The sequence below is a fragment of the Aphelocoma coerulescens genome, chromosome 2 (genome assembly GCF_041296385.1).
Source record: "Aphelocoma coerulescens isolate FSJ_1873_10779 chromosome 2, UR_Acoe_1.0, whole genome shotgun sequence".
Classification (NCBI taxonomy): domain Eukaryota; kingdom Metazoa; phylum Chordata; class Aves; order Passeriformes; family Corvidae; genus Aphelocoma; species Aphelocoma coerulescens.
The window spans coordinates 16,259,055-16,271,471 of NC_091015.1; the positions used below are offsets into that span (position 1 = coordinate 16,259,055).

The window sequence follows — 12,417 nt, forward strand, 5'->3', positions numbered from 1 at the left end:
TACTTTTCTGACATATGTAACCTGGCCTGGTTGGAAAGATGCCTCAAAACCCATCTTATATCCTCATTGGGTGCTCACTGCTGGTTCTGTACCACCAAAGCCATAGCATGAACACATCTGAGCCCCTCCAAGGACAGGATGATTGATTTCATGATGTGCTGTTCAGTGCCACTTGATACATTCTATCTGGCCCATTTCAAACTTTAATGAAGGTGTTTCCATAAGACATCTGTAGGATTTCACAAATGGATAAGTAAGGCACCAAACAATTACAATTTAAAGTAATTTTAGATACATAAGACCTTGTGGATGCTCATTATTTCATGGCTTTTTATGCATGTAAAGCAGCATAAAAACCTCATTTAACCTCATTTGCACCTGTGAGTGCTCAGCACTGCTGAAGTTGAAAGCTCAGGCTCTCAAGTCAGAGTCTAGAGACCGGGGAATGTACTGTGGCACTGTACTGTGAAAAGGTCAGTTAGAATGACTTATTGAGCCCCACACAAACCTGTAGCAGAAGCAGAGAGACTGTCAGTCACTAACATGATTTACTTAATGTGCTACGTCCACCTGACTGTCTTTTCTTGTGTCCTCTTCCGGCAACAGCATCAGAGCTGCTGTGTCATGGCACCGAGGCTGTGCAGGGAGAGGTGTCACCAACTGCTCCAGGTTCAGCCCTGGCACAACTCCATCATGTCCCTTCAGGAAGTGGTGACCACAGAAAATACCATGAGTGATTGTACTGCTGTATCTCATAGTATACTTAGTGTGAAGGCAGATTGCTTAGCCATTCCCATTTTTATACAAACATAATTTAGAAGCAGATACAGGTAGGTATATATTTGAAAATATCTGTATCTCCCTGGAGATATAAACAATGTTTTAAATGTCACATGTAATCCCTGGATTTGCAGGATCTGTTGTGCAGCAGTTGTCTGGGTTACCATGAGGGTCTTTTGCAGCTTACAGTCATTTTTATGGCTATTACATTGCTGGAGCCCTGATGATGCACTTTTCTTACAAGCTGCTTGAATTTGTGCTTATGATCTCACAGAGCACAGTAAGTTTGGGACACTGCTTAGGTATCTGGGGTTTAGTATTTGCACATGTGTCAGGGTGGTTAAGGTTGGATATTAGGAAAAGGTTCTTCACCCAGATGGTGGCTGGGCACTGGAACAGGCTCCCCAGGGAAGCGGTCACAGCACTAAGCCTGCTGAAGTTCCAGAAGCATTTGGACAATGCTCTCAGGCTCATGGTGCAGTTCTTGGGGCTGCCTGTTCAGGGCCAGGAGTTGGACTTTGATGATCCTTGTGGATCCAGCTCAGGGTATTCTGTGATTCTGTGGGAAGTATTGTGCACATTTCAGTACCCCATGCAGTGGATGGAAGAAAGTGGATGTTTAAAGAGACCATATTTGTTAGTTCTTTATCTTACAGGCAAGTGAAAGAAACTGGATTTTGTCTCTCAGATAGACTTACCCATTCTTTACTCCATGCTTCTGGCTAAACATGCCATGGAAATCAGTTCTGACATTCACTAAGTTCCTCCACTTGCCTGAAAATACAGCACCTTATAATTTAAATTTTTGTTGTACAGCATATGCCATGTCTGAGCCTGCATGGCTCCCAGGAGCAGGAGAGGAGCTGGCTCCTGCAAGTGGGGCCACAGGAATGGGTGGCATGTTCCTCTATATTCTGCAAGAGGCTTCTGAAAATATCCTGTGTGCATGCATTCATATCATAACATTACACTGCATATATAGGGTCTGCTCCCAAACCCACAGCCAACTAGCATAACAAAATCAGATTTTACTGCTGTCGTGTCAGCCTAGGGTTGAAATATGGCTTTGAAACCCTCCCTTTCACCCTGCTTTTTTAATGAAAAACAATCGTGCTGGAGTGTAGTAGTGCTTACCCTGGCTGCATTTGACTTTAGCTTTTTATTTTTAAAGCCTTATTTTAGTCTTTAAGAGCTCCCAATTAAACTCTTTAGATCCAGAGTGAAAGACTGAACGTGCCTGACTGCACAACAGCAACTTTCCTGGGTGGGAAAAGGATATTTTTGTATTAAAACTAAAGAAAATTGACATAGTAGTATGTTTTCTCCCTTCATATTACTTACTCTTCTTTTTCCTGGTGAATCTTCATTTTCCATTTTGTCCTTTTCTTTTTTTGTAACATCTCCCATACTCTTTCCTTTATTTATTTTTTCTCTTCCCCTTCTCCTTTCTCCTCTTTTCTTTATTTCAGCCTCCCCCTTACCTGCTGCCTAACATGGTTTTCAGGGTTAACCCCTAATGGTTTGCAACAGAAGGGCAAACCACTTCATCTGATGAGTCAGCACAGCACGTGTTGTAAATCCCTTCCCAAATAACACACACACACAAAAAAGAAGCCTAGGTCAGATGTTTCTTTATGCATTCTGAAATGCATGTGGGAGACTCTCACCAAGGAATCTGACAACATTGCACGACTCAACGAGAAACATGCCAGCTCAATAAGAAAAAATTTGATTTCAGTCAGCTTTGCAGCAAACATGAAAAGAAAATAAAGCCATATAAGCACCAGTTTGTTAACAGCTCACCTCAGTGCTCACAGCCCCAGCTCCCATTTTAGGCTCTGCTAAGTTCTGGCTAAGAAAACAAGACTCGCACAGTGCCCTGAATCTCACCAAGGAGAACACACTGTCAATGGTCAGGGGAAATTTAGAGTCAGCTGTGACTGAACAGTGAAGCGATTTACACCAGGTTTTTATCTATTTTGCTAACTCATAAATTCTTACATTCATGTGCATAGTTCAAGACTGTAAGACCATTTGCACCATGCTTACTATTATGTGGGGCTTTCAGTGCACTTATTAATGCAAATATTAATATAGACTTGCAAACTCAAGTTCTCTTTTATGATTTATAAAATATACCTATCACAGTCTCTGTGGGCTTGTACACTCATTTTATAAAAATCACATGTATTAAAATGTAATTAGATGCCTACTCCCACTGCATCAGGCTCCAGGCTGCACAAGGTAAAAACATCGTCAGGTTCTCAGGTATTCAGGAAATAACTTGAGTGATAGCAGTCCTTCACACTTAAAGCTTATATGTGAAGTTTGATGCAAGAAACAAATTGCAATGAAGTGTTTTCACAGAAAAGCTTTGGTCTAGGGCATGATGGCAAAGGGATGTTTCTAACACTGGCAAGACCCACTGTATGGATCTTAATAGAAGATGTCAGACCAGGGCTATAGCTGTTCCTGCAAAAAAACCCACTGGGTGAACAGGGAAAAAAAATATTCACTCTGGCGGTCGCTGTGAACATAAATTGTCATTATGCAGTTTGTTCATCTGAAAGGACGTAACAGCTGATGACAGGTCAGTTGTTATACTTGGTGTCCCTGTGAAGCCAAAGAGTGAGGTAACAGAGTTGTGAGGTTGACTTCATTACAAGCTGCTCTGTAACCTCCTCCTGGAAGAAAGAGAGCAGTGGTAAAATAAAGCTTTGCTGAAAAGGAGCTTTCTCTAGAGCCTGGGCCCAGAGCTCATTCCTGCAAGTTTCTGACAGCTTCCTCCTCCCACCCAGCTAAAGGACATGGTAATAAATCTTTGTCAGTAGAAATCCAGTACGCCCCTGAGATCAGACCAGCTGAGATTGGTATCATGCAGTCTCCCAGGTCACACTGCCATGCTGTGTCTGCAGCCACAGGTCACCTGAAACTCCAACAGGGACTTTCATTCCTCCACCAAAAGGTTCTGCTGCATGAGTACTGCCAGCCCCAACCAGATGGTTTCACACAGACCTTCCCAGTCCAGGACCTGCTTTGGGCAGGAGTGGCCTCACAAGGGACAACAGTGAAGGGATCCCATGTGGAGGTGGCCTGGGGTCGGCAGGAGATCAGCCACCGGGGCGTGTTTGGGGAATTTTTCTGTAAGAGACTCTGCGGTTTGGAGTCTCTTCCAGCATGAGCTTTCCTGTCTGCACTTCTCTGTAGTTCATCCTTAATAGGTCTATTGTCCCTGAGGAGGAAACTGGGAGGATGGTGCAAAAAGAAAAGGATTTTAGGAGTTTCAGTGCTGGGTGGGATGAGTCCTGCCTGTGTTGTAGAAAGCCTGTGGTAGTGTGGCTCACTGGCTGAGCAGTATCCATGTTTACAAACTCATTTGTCTGTTTACATCAGGCTCAAAACGGGAGCCTGCAAGTGTAAATATGGGATGGCCAGCTCCTGCTGCCTCCAATTAAAGTTAGAGAAGCTGAGGTTTTCTTGATGCTACAGTCTTTGCAACAAGATTAAATGACATTTTTTATAAGAGCAAAGGGCCTGGCCTGCAGCTCTGGGCTACAATTTCACCTCCCTTGCATTGCTGAGCAGCCTGGGCTGCTGGTTCCCTCCCCAGATGTGGGTGAATATTAGTGGTGTTGTGTGATTCATGGTTTACTCTGGGATCCTTTGGGGTAAAGGAGCTGTGTCAATGCAGAAGAGTAAAGGAATATTAACTCAACCTAGCATTTTCCTTGGAGAAGCAGAGATCTGAAAGTCTTACGTGCCTTGAAATTGTGGTTTGGAAAATACTGGAGTCAAGGTGTGTGTAAGTATGTGACCTACAGAAATACCTCATCTCACCACTAATTTACTCACACATGTAATGTTCATTTTTCTTTTCAGCTGCCCCAGTTTATTTCCTGTTTCTCCTTCTTTTTCCTCTTCTTGCTTGTTTTGAAAATGCTGGTCAACACATGTTAAGCCAGAGTCTCCAAAACCAACAAAAGAAAGTTCAGGAGAGGCAGTGAGAGAAACAACTGAATAATGTTGCCAATTTTAAAATGAAGATAAGTTATACAGGACCTTTTATTGAACCAACAAATGTTTTATGGTGTTCACCATTTGAGGCCAGCAGTTCTTTTTTTTCTCTCCATTTTAAGCTAGACTAGAAGATGTGTAATTCATCAGGAATCTGTACATGTTTAAGTAGCTTCAAAAAATATGACGGTCATGTGAGACTGACCTACTGTGTCTTGACTTGCATGCCCATTTTTTCCCCACTACATAATGTTCTGTACCCTTCCCTCTCTGTCTCGTTCCCTCATTCACACATTCTTTCCCCTGTTGGTTTCAAGCCATCTTTGCTTTGTCAGTGTTACCTGATAACACAAAGCAGGGTTTAAGCCAGTTATTGTGGCTCAGCTTGAGCCAGATACCACAGTGAGTGGGGGAGCAATGTGGAGGCTGCTTGGTGCCACGTAAGGGGTCAGTCTTGCCTTCGCTGTTCCCAGCAGGGCCTTGGGTGAAGTTGGTTCATCACCGCACACATGATATTCTTAGGTCAGAATTCTTATATCCAAAGGATAAAATGTAATTAACATTATTTAGCACACCTCTGAAGTTGTCCAAGTATATAAAAGTTATTAGTCTGGGTGCAGTGAGCAGTAAGCATCTGAATTGTTCTGAAACATCTGGATGTGCTGCAAGCTCTGTGTAGCCAGGCAGCCTTTGTGCACAGTAAATTAGAGGTGTGTGATGCTATTGTGCAGTTTAAGGATGGTTTGCCTGCAAGAACCCTGGGGTTAATTTTCTTTGGCTGGTCCTTTCTGATAGCAGAAGAACAAAGGAAAACATTTTAAATATAAGAGAAATCCTGGAAAAATCTGTTTTTAAATGCTTCTGAAATTATCAAACTATTGCCTAGGCAGTATTTTGTCTTCGGATTTCTGAGACTCATTTCCGTCTCTACTAAAAAGGGACTGCAGGCTACCTTGCAAGAGAGTTGTCAGGATCAGCCAGTTAATATTTATGAGGAAATTTCATGGTGAAAAAAAGATGCCATGTATATTATTAATAATGTGAGTCCTGAAAAATACCATGCTAAAATACCATGTATCACAAAGCTGGTATTGTCTGGTGTCTACACTCTTGGCACTATGTCCTACAGTAAACTGTATACTGAAAACTCATACTAATGGAAAGGTATACAGGATTCCGTTGGTAGGTGATTTATAGTGACTTCCTATTATAAACAAGAGGGAACAAATATCCTGCCTTGCTGGTTTCTTTGGGAGGATGTTGAGAGCAGAATGAGACATTCTTGGGTAGGCAAAAGCTGATTCTCTGGATGCTTGCAACTGGGAGCAGAATGAAGCACCAGAAAGTGAAGTATAAATGACAACCCCTAATTTTAAATGACTGAGTTTCCATTTTCACAGTGTTTAAAACTTTCTGGTTACAGAGCAAATGACCACTGTTTTAAGTGATTTCCAGACCTGTAGCAAATAGGTATTTCTGATGTTTAATATTAAATATATTTATTATACAATCTCAATATACATTAAAAGCCTACTACCATCCTTTGACAAGAAGCGTAATCCTTTCTGAGACACTACAAAACACTTTCAGCAGCAGCTTGGTTTCAATTACTAAATATGATATTGAACACTACTGTTGTTTGTTTAGGAAAATTATTTGTGCTGGCCAGTTGTATGCTGTTGAAATGTATTTATGTCTGTATGCAGTAGCATAAACATCATTGTTTAACCTATCAAATGAGTCTTGGGAACAATGTGGAATACAGTAATTCATCAGCGTTGGCTTTCCCTAGAGTCACTTGACACACTGATCTAAGCTTGGCAAGTCTGTAGGGGTTTAAATTTGTGTGACAGCCTGCCTTGATCCAACTACTGAAAGAGCCACACTCTTTAAGAGGAGACCAGAGGTGCTGCCACCAAAGGTGTGTGAGATTAAAGGTAACCACAGTGCTTGGAGAGAACAGCTCTGCAGCAACCTTGGTACCTCAAGGCTGGTAAAGTGCTGCTTCTCATGTAGTAGAGTGGAGTGAGTCATGAATGGAGTGCCCGTCAGCACTTGCTCTGGGGCTAGTCCTCAGATGAAGCTACTCAGTGAGATTCAGTATGCTCCATCGTTCTTCCATTCCTTCCAACCCCATTGCCAGAGAGGTTACCCAGCCCCAGTGCCACTTCCTTATTGCCTCAGAGATGAAATCTAGGAACATGTTGTGTGATGGTCAAGAAACTGAACATTTTCCATTTTGAGAATGAAGTTCTTTGATCACTTCCATGAAGCAATCTCACAAAAATATTGCTCTTACAGTTGAAATATACCTTGCAATTCTTGTGCAGATACCTCAAATATCAAAAGCTTTAATTATCAAAATCTTTAATTAGTAGTTGGGGGCAGAGCGGATAGATTACAAAAGATGAAGAAAGAGCAAAATATTGGGCAAGACTCAGAATTTTGTGGGGTTTTTTATACATTTGATAACATTTTGTCATCTATGTTCTTTGGCCAGTGAAGAGCCAGACATGACCAGCCCGCATTTCTTCCAGGCTGAGCTAAGCCATTAAGGCTGTAGTTATACTAGCAGTGTACTAAATCTCTCTAAATAAATATAGATATGAATCATAGATATACTGAATATCCAAAGCAGAGATATGGTCCTCTCCTCATCCAGCTCTCACCATATCCACATGGATGATAATGCTGTCCAAGGACAAAGTGTGAGGAAGGGACCATGGAACAGAACCAATGGATTTGGCTTCACAGCAGCACTCAGGGACACTGGACTGCAGTGTTAAATAGAATGGCTGAAACCACTTCTTGGAGGAGATCTCTGTTGTTTATGAATGGAGTGTGGACAAGATACAAAGATACATGACTTAGATGGCAGATTCATGGCATGTGAAGTGAACCTCACTTTTGCTTTGAGTCACATCAGGCTGGTTTGACTGGCAAGATGTCAAGGAGAGCGTAAGGAAAGGTCTTTGTGTCTCTGACTGTGGTTATGCCCAACCAAAAAAATATGGTAATACTTACTTCCTTTGCTAAGAGCTGTTCAGACATGTGGGAGCTGCTTGGATGCTATGGTAATGCAAACTGGGATATGCTGGCAGAGGTTTGGTATAGGAGAAAAGGATTTTTGGCAAGGAAAAAAGGCCTGTGCTTTGAAATGATGGATTTTCAGACTTCATTGTACTAATGTGCTTTTAGAGCAGTTATTAGCAAGCACTTTTGCAAATTGTCAGTGATGGTTTTATTGTAACCCAGTTTTGAGTTTCTTTGACATAAATTATTTGTTTGAAAAAACATAAAATCTGAACAGAATAAGAAAATATGTGTGATTCAGGAAAAATCTTCAGCAAAGTTAAAGAATGAGCAGCTCTTTCCTCCTGGATTTTATTTTTTAGCTTTGCTACTGCTATTATATACCATGGGCAAGGTGCTTTCTTTTAGAGCTGGCTAAACACCAGTAAAAAATATTTGCAAATACTCCTTCAAATAAACGCTGGAATTGGAATGTGTGTCACCATTCACACCTACTTCCCTCAGAAGTTTGTACAAGCAATTTTTTTGTTCATAGGAAATATTTTCCAACTGCAAAAGAAACTGACAAATGCTTGAGAGAGGTGTATTTATATCCAGGTTTGCTCTGGCAATGATGTTCTCTATTACTTGCCATTTCCATTTCTATACCTACTGACCTATTCAGTCCTAAACCTCTTCTTTAAAATTGTCTCTAATTAAAAAAACAATGAAGCAGGGCTGAAGAATTCTTCATAGCCGAGTATGGCATGAAGAAGGAGAATTTTTGTGTCATTCAGTACCTCTTTCTGGATCAAATGTTTCTTTTTTCCTTGGTTCCTTGTCCTCTGCATAGGCTGGACTTCCCATCTTGAATCCCATTCAAGCATTGATCTAGGAGAGCTTAAGAGATACTGATTTAAGATGTGCGCTTTTGGAACAAAACTTAAACCTTGGTCACCTGTGAGCATTTATTTATAAAGCTGTTTTGCAAAAGGATGGAGGCCTGCTAGATCAAACAGTTTGACAAACAGCTGATCTCTGAAATTACAGCTGGTCTCCCTGCATTTCTTCAGTGGGACTGTGGTCTCCAGCAGTCACTTCCAAGTACTGTGCAGTGCAGCTGAGCTGGATTATTGGCTGTAGGAGACAATGGGCTGCTGGCTGTGGTGGGCAAGGTTGCTCCTAAGTGGAGGGCTACCAACGGTTATTCCACTGGAAGCTCTGTTTAAAGACAAGATCAACTTTAATAATCTGATGGAAATCTACCAATAAGGTTGATTTGTATTTGGGAATCTGGTGTTGCAAAGATGTGCATTCCTTTATGAGATTTATGTTGTGTTTAGACACTTTTTGGGTCTTGTAGCCATTAGTGCTCATGCCGTTGCTGTTTCTTTGGTTTGACTTGTTTTGCATAGGTATTGCATTTGGGCAGCAGCTTCTTGCTCCTCTATAATGTATTTCTGTGTCAGGATAGCAAACCCACTGAATAAAGCTTATACATTTCTGCCTGGTAAATATTTTTGGCTTCTCTGGGACGTGAGGACTTAGTGAATGAACAAATATGACTCTTGATGAGGAAGTGCAGTTTATGCCTGTGATGCAATTTCATCTTTGAGGGCTGTTAACCAGGTGTGCTTGTTAGTTGTGTCCCTCTCAGCTGCCTCTGTGACAGAGGCACTGCTTGGGCAAGGGGCGCATTAAAACTCCCACACATCATGTGTGCATGGGTGAGAGTCCTATTTTTAGTGCATACTGAAAGGCATTCACTGAAGGGCAATGAAGCTGATTTTTATTTTTAGGTTTTGCAGTTCCTTATGTCTTTGGTATTTATGTTTTGAAACACAGCTCTATTACCCTGCCAAATGTAGGTGAACATTCAAGAACAGCTACACTTTCAGTGTAGCTTTCTCCAGGCAGATGCCTGCATGAAGCTGGTCCTTTGTATGTGTCAAAGCAAAGATTTTGTTTTAAATCTGGTATCAATTTTGGAATAAACCTTGCATTATTTTTCAATATGCCTATTCCCTGAACATGCTTGTTTTTAAAACTATTAAAATAAAATAGACTTTTTTTTTTTTCCTGTTTACAGAAAATCTGGAGAATGGACCAAATAAGTGTGAAAGGTGAGTAAGGGACTTCACAATTTTCCAAAATGATTGCTGTTATTACAGTTTTCCTGATATCATGTAGCTATGTAAGATGTGTGTGTAAATATTTGTTATTGCTTGTATCTAGCGCAGCTAACAGAAAGGGATCCAGCAAAGATGAAACATACTGGAAGGAGATCAACGCAGCTATGGCCCTAACGAACCTTGCCCAGGGGAAGGATAAACTTCAGGGAACTACCAGCTGCATCATTCAGAAATCATCACATATATCAGAAGTAAAGACTGTTAAAGTGCCATTAGTTCAGCAGTTTTAAGAGATGGGTCCTCTTTCTTTTTCACATCAAATGGACATTTTCCTCACAGGATTGGTTTTCAGCAAAATCAGATTCACTGATATGAGGAAAATGTGGAAAATAGGTCCCCTTTTACAGAATGGTCAGTTAAAAAAATTAAGGTCCCTTCTGACCCAGATGTTTTCATTGTATTAAATGAAGTGTTCGATTGCTTCTATAAAAGTCATGTAAATTATAAAAACCCTGTTTTTATCAAAACATTAACTTATTTTATGTTAATCAAAGTGCGCATAAGATGTTTGCATTGCTATTACAGTAAGTGCCTTGCTTTGATAAAATAAGCTATAACGTGGGCATAGTACAACAGTGTTATGCCTCAAAATGACAATGCCATAATGCTTAAACTTTGTATATTATTCCAAGTGGGCTTAAGCAGCCGAGGGCTAAACACATTACTGCTGAAGGCCCTGGAGAGTTGTGCTTATTTGACTTGTACAAATTGATGAGTCTTAATGAAATTGTTACATCATTCTCACTCTCTTTTTTTAATCAACAGTGTTATAAAAATTGTACAGTATGTTTTGTCAAAGTGACGATAAGGTTGTTATGCATGTTTCTTACCTGTATATGCAGTATATTAAAATACCAAAATCATTCCTTTGAAAAGTGCAATACTCTAGAACACACAAATTTAGGAAATAAGTTAATTGTTCAGATTATTTTGAACTTATACATATGATCTCAGCTGTGTTGCTCTTTAAAAATTTCTAGTTGAGAAGGTTTTAGCCAGACTAGCTGTAAATTCAAGTTGAATTTCTATAAATTTAAAGCTTTACTAGTGATTTACTGAAGTTTTGATAGAAGTAAAATTGGTTTCTTCTTGTACAAAACTAAAACTATAATGCCATTCAGAAATGTTTCCATGGTGGAACTTATTACTTTATCGTAGTTTAACTATTTTTATTTTGTATGTACTGCATAAATGAGGACAGTTGATTGACATTTCACATTTCAGTAAGAAAAGTCTATAATATAAACTATCAAAGCCCAAACAAGAATCACAAGGGAACTGAAACATTGAAAAATCTCAGCATTTAAGGCAGGAGGGTTTTAAGAAGATACTAAACCATGTATTAAATGTCATGTCTCTAAAATTGACTGCTATTGAGTGTAATAACTACCATAAAAGCAGGTTTATTTTTAAATTTTATCTGGAGGTGTACAAGTTATTCTTAAGTCATATAACAATAGTCTAATGAAGTTTACAGTGCTTGAATAAACAGTGGCAAAGCCAAAACCAATTTATGCTGAATCAGTTACAGAAAACTGGAAAAGAGCTGATTGTTGCTAGGATTTGGATTTTTTCCTGTGGGTATCCTGTCAGGTTTTTTCCTACTTATCCCTTTCCTTGCTTCTCTTTATGGTGAGCCATCAATGAACAAGACAAGAGTTTAGTTCTGCTCCTGCTGAGTTTAATGGCAGAACTCCCACATCAATGGAAGCAGGACTATGCTAACGATGTAACTAACTTGCAAATAGAGGCTGTTTCAGTTGCACTAAAATAGTCAAGACACATTGCAAATATCAGCCTTGGTGTGACTTCTTAGGAAACTTCTTGATGTAACATAACGTTGTTGGTTTTATTTAGTGTACAATGAAAATTATTTGATATGAAAATATTTTGTACATATATATTTTTACTTTGTTTTCTAAATTGCTGATTTGCATTGACTTAAAGTGCCAAGCAAGAAATGTATGTTGTGACTGTATGAACAGTTGAAGTATGTTTTACTGACTTGCATCATTATATGTCTTAAGATTCTGTGACATTAATTTTTAATACTTTACTGGATTTTGGCATAATAATGTGAGTTTATAACTAATAGCAGAGAGTTAATACTTCACTTTCGTTCATACTATTGTAAGTTATTCTGGTATTAAATATTTTGTGACAATAAATTCATGGTTTTGACAAACTCTTCTGTTAGAAATATTCAGTGTTTTTGTCTGTATAAGCAACAACAAAATTTGTCACATAAAAAGGGTACTTTTGGGGACTCCTCTGAAGTAGAACTGGAGAAGGCAAGCCATTGTATAAACAATTTGTTAATGGTTCTCCTTTCCAATGATCAAAGCACAAGAATAATCTGTAGAACATACCAAGTGGGTTTTAAATTTAAGAAATACTTGGCCTAATTTCTTGTTACTGT

At 39.6% G+C, this 12,417-nt stretch overlaps 1 protein-coding gene across 2 annotated transcripts in view; it reads left to right on the forward strand.

The window, feature by feature from the left end:
* MKX (mohawk homeobox) overlaps positions 1-12,183 on the forward strand; it is a 48,853-nt gene extending 36,670 nt beyond the window's left edge. Inside the window, exons 6-7 of one of the 2 annotated variants that reach the window (XM_069005737.1) lie at positions 9,896-9,929; positions 10,042-12,183. In XM_069005737.1, the coding sequence (XP_068861838.1) occupies positions 9,896-9,929; positions 10,042-10,228 (221 nt within the window). In that variant the 3' untranslated portion in view covers positions 10,229-12,183. The remainder of the gene's footprint in view (positions 1-9,895; positions 9,930-10,041) is intronic. The other variant, XM_069005738.1, reaches the window with a different exon arrangement.
* The last annotated feature ends 234 nt before the right edge of the window (positions 12,184-12,417 follow it).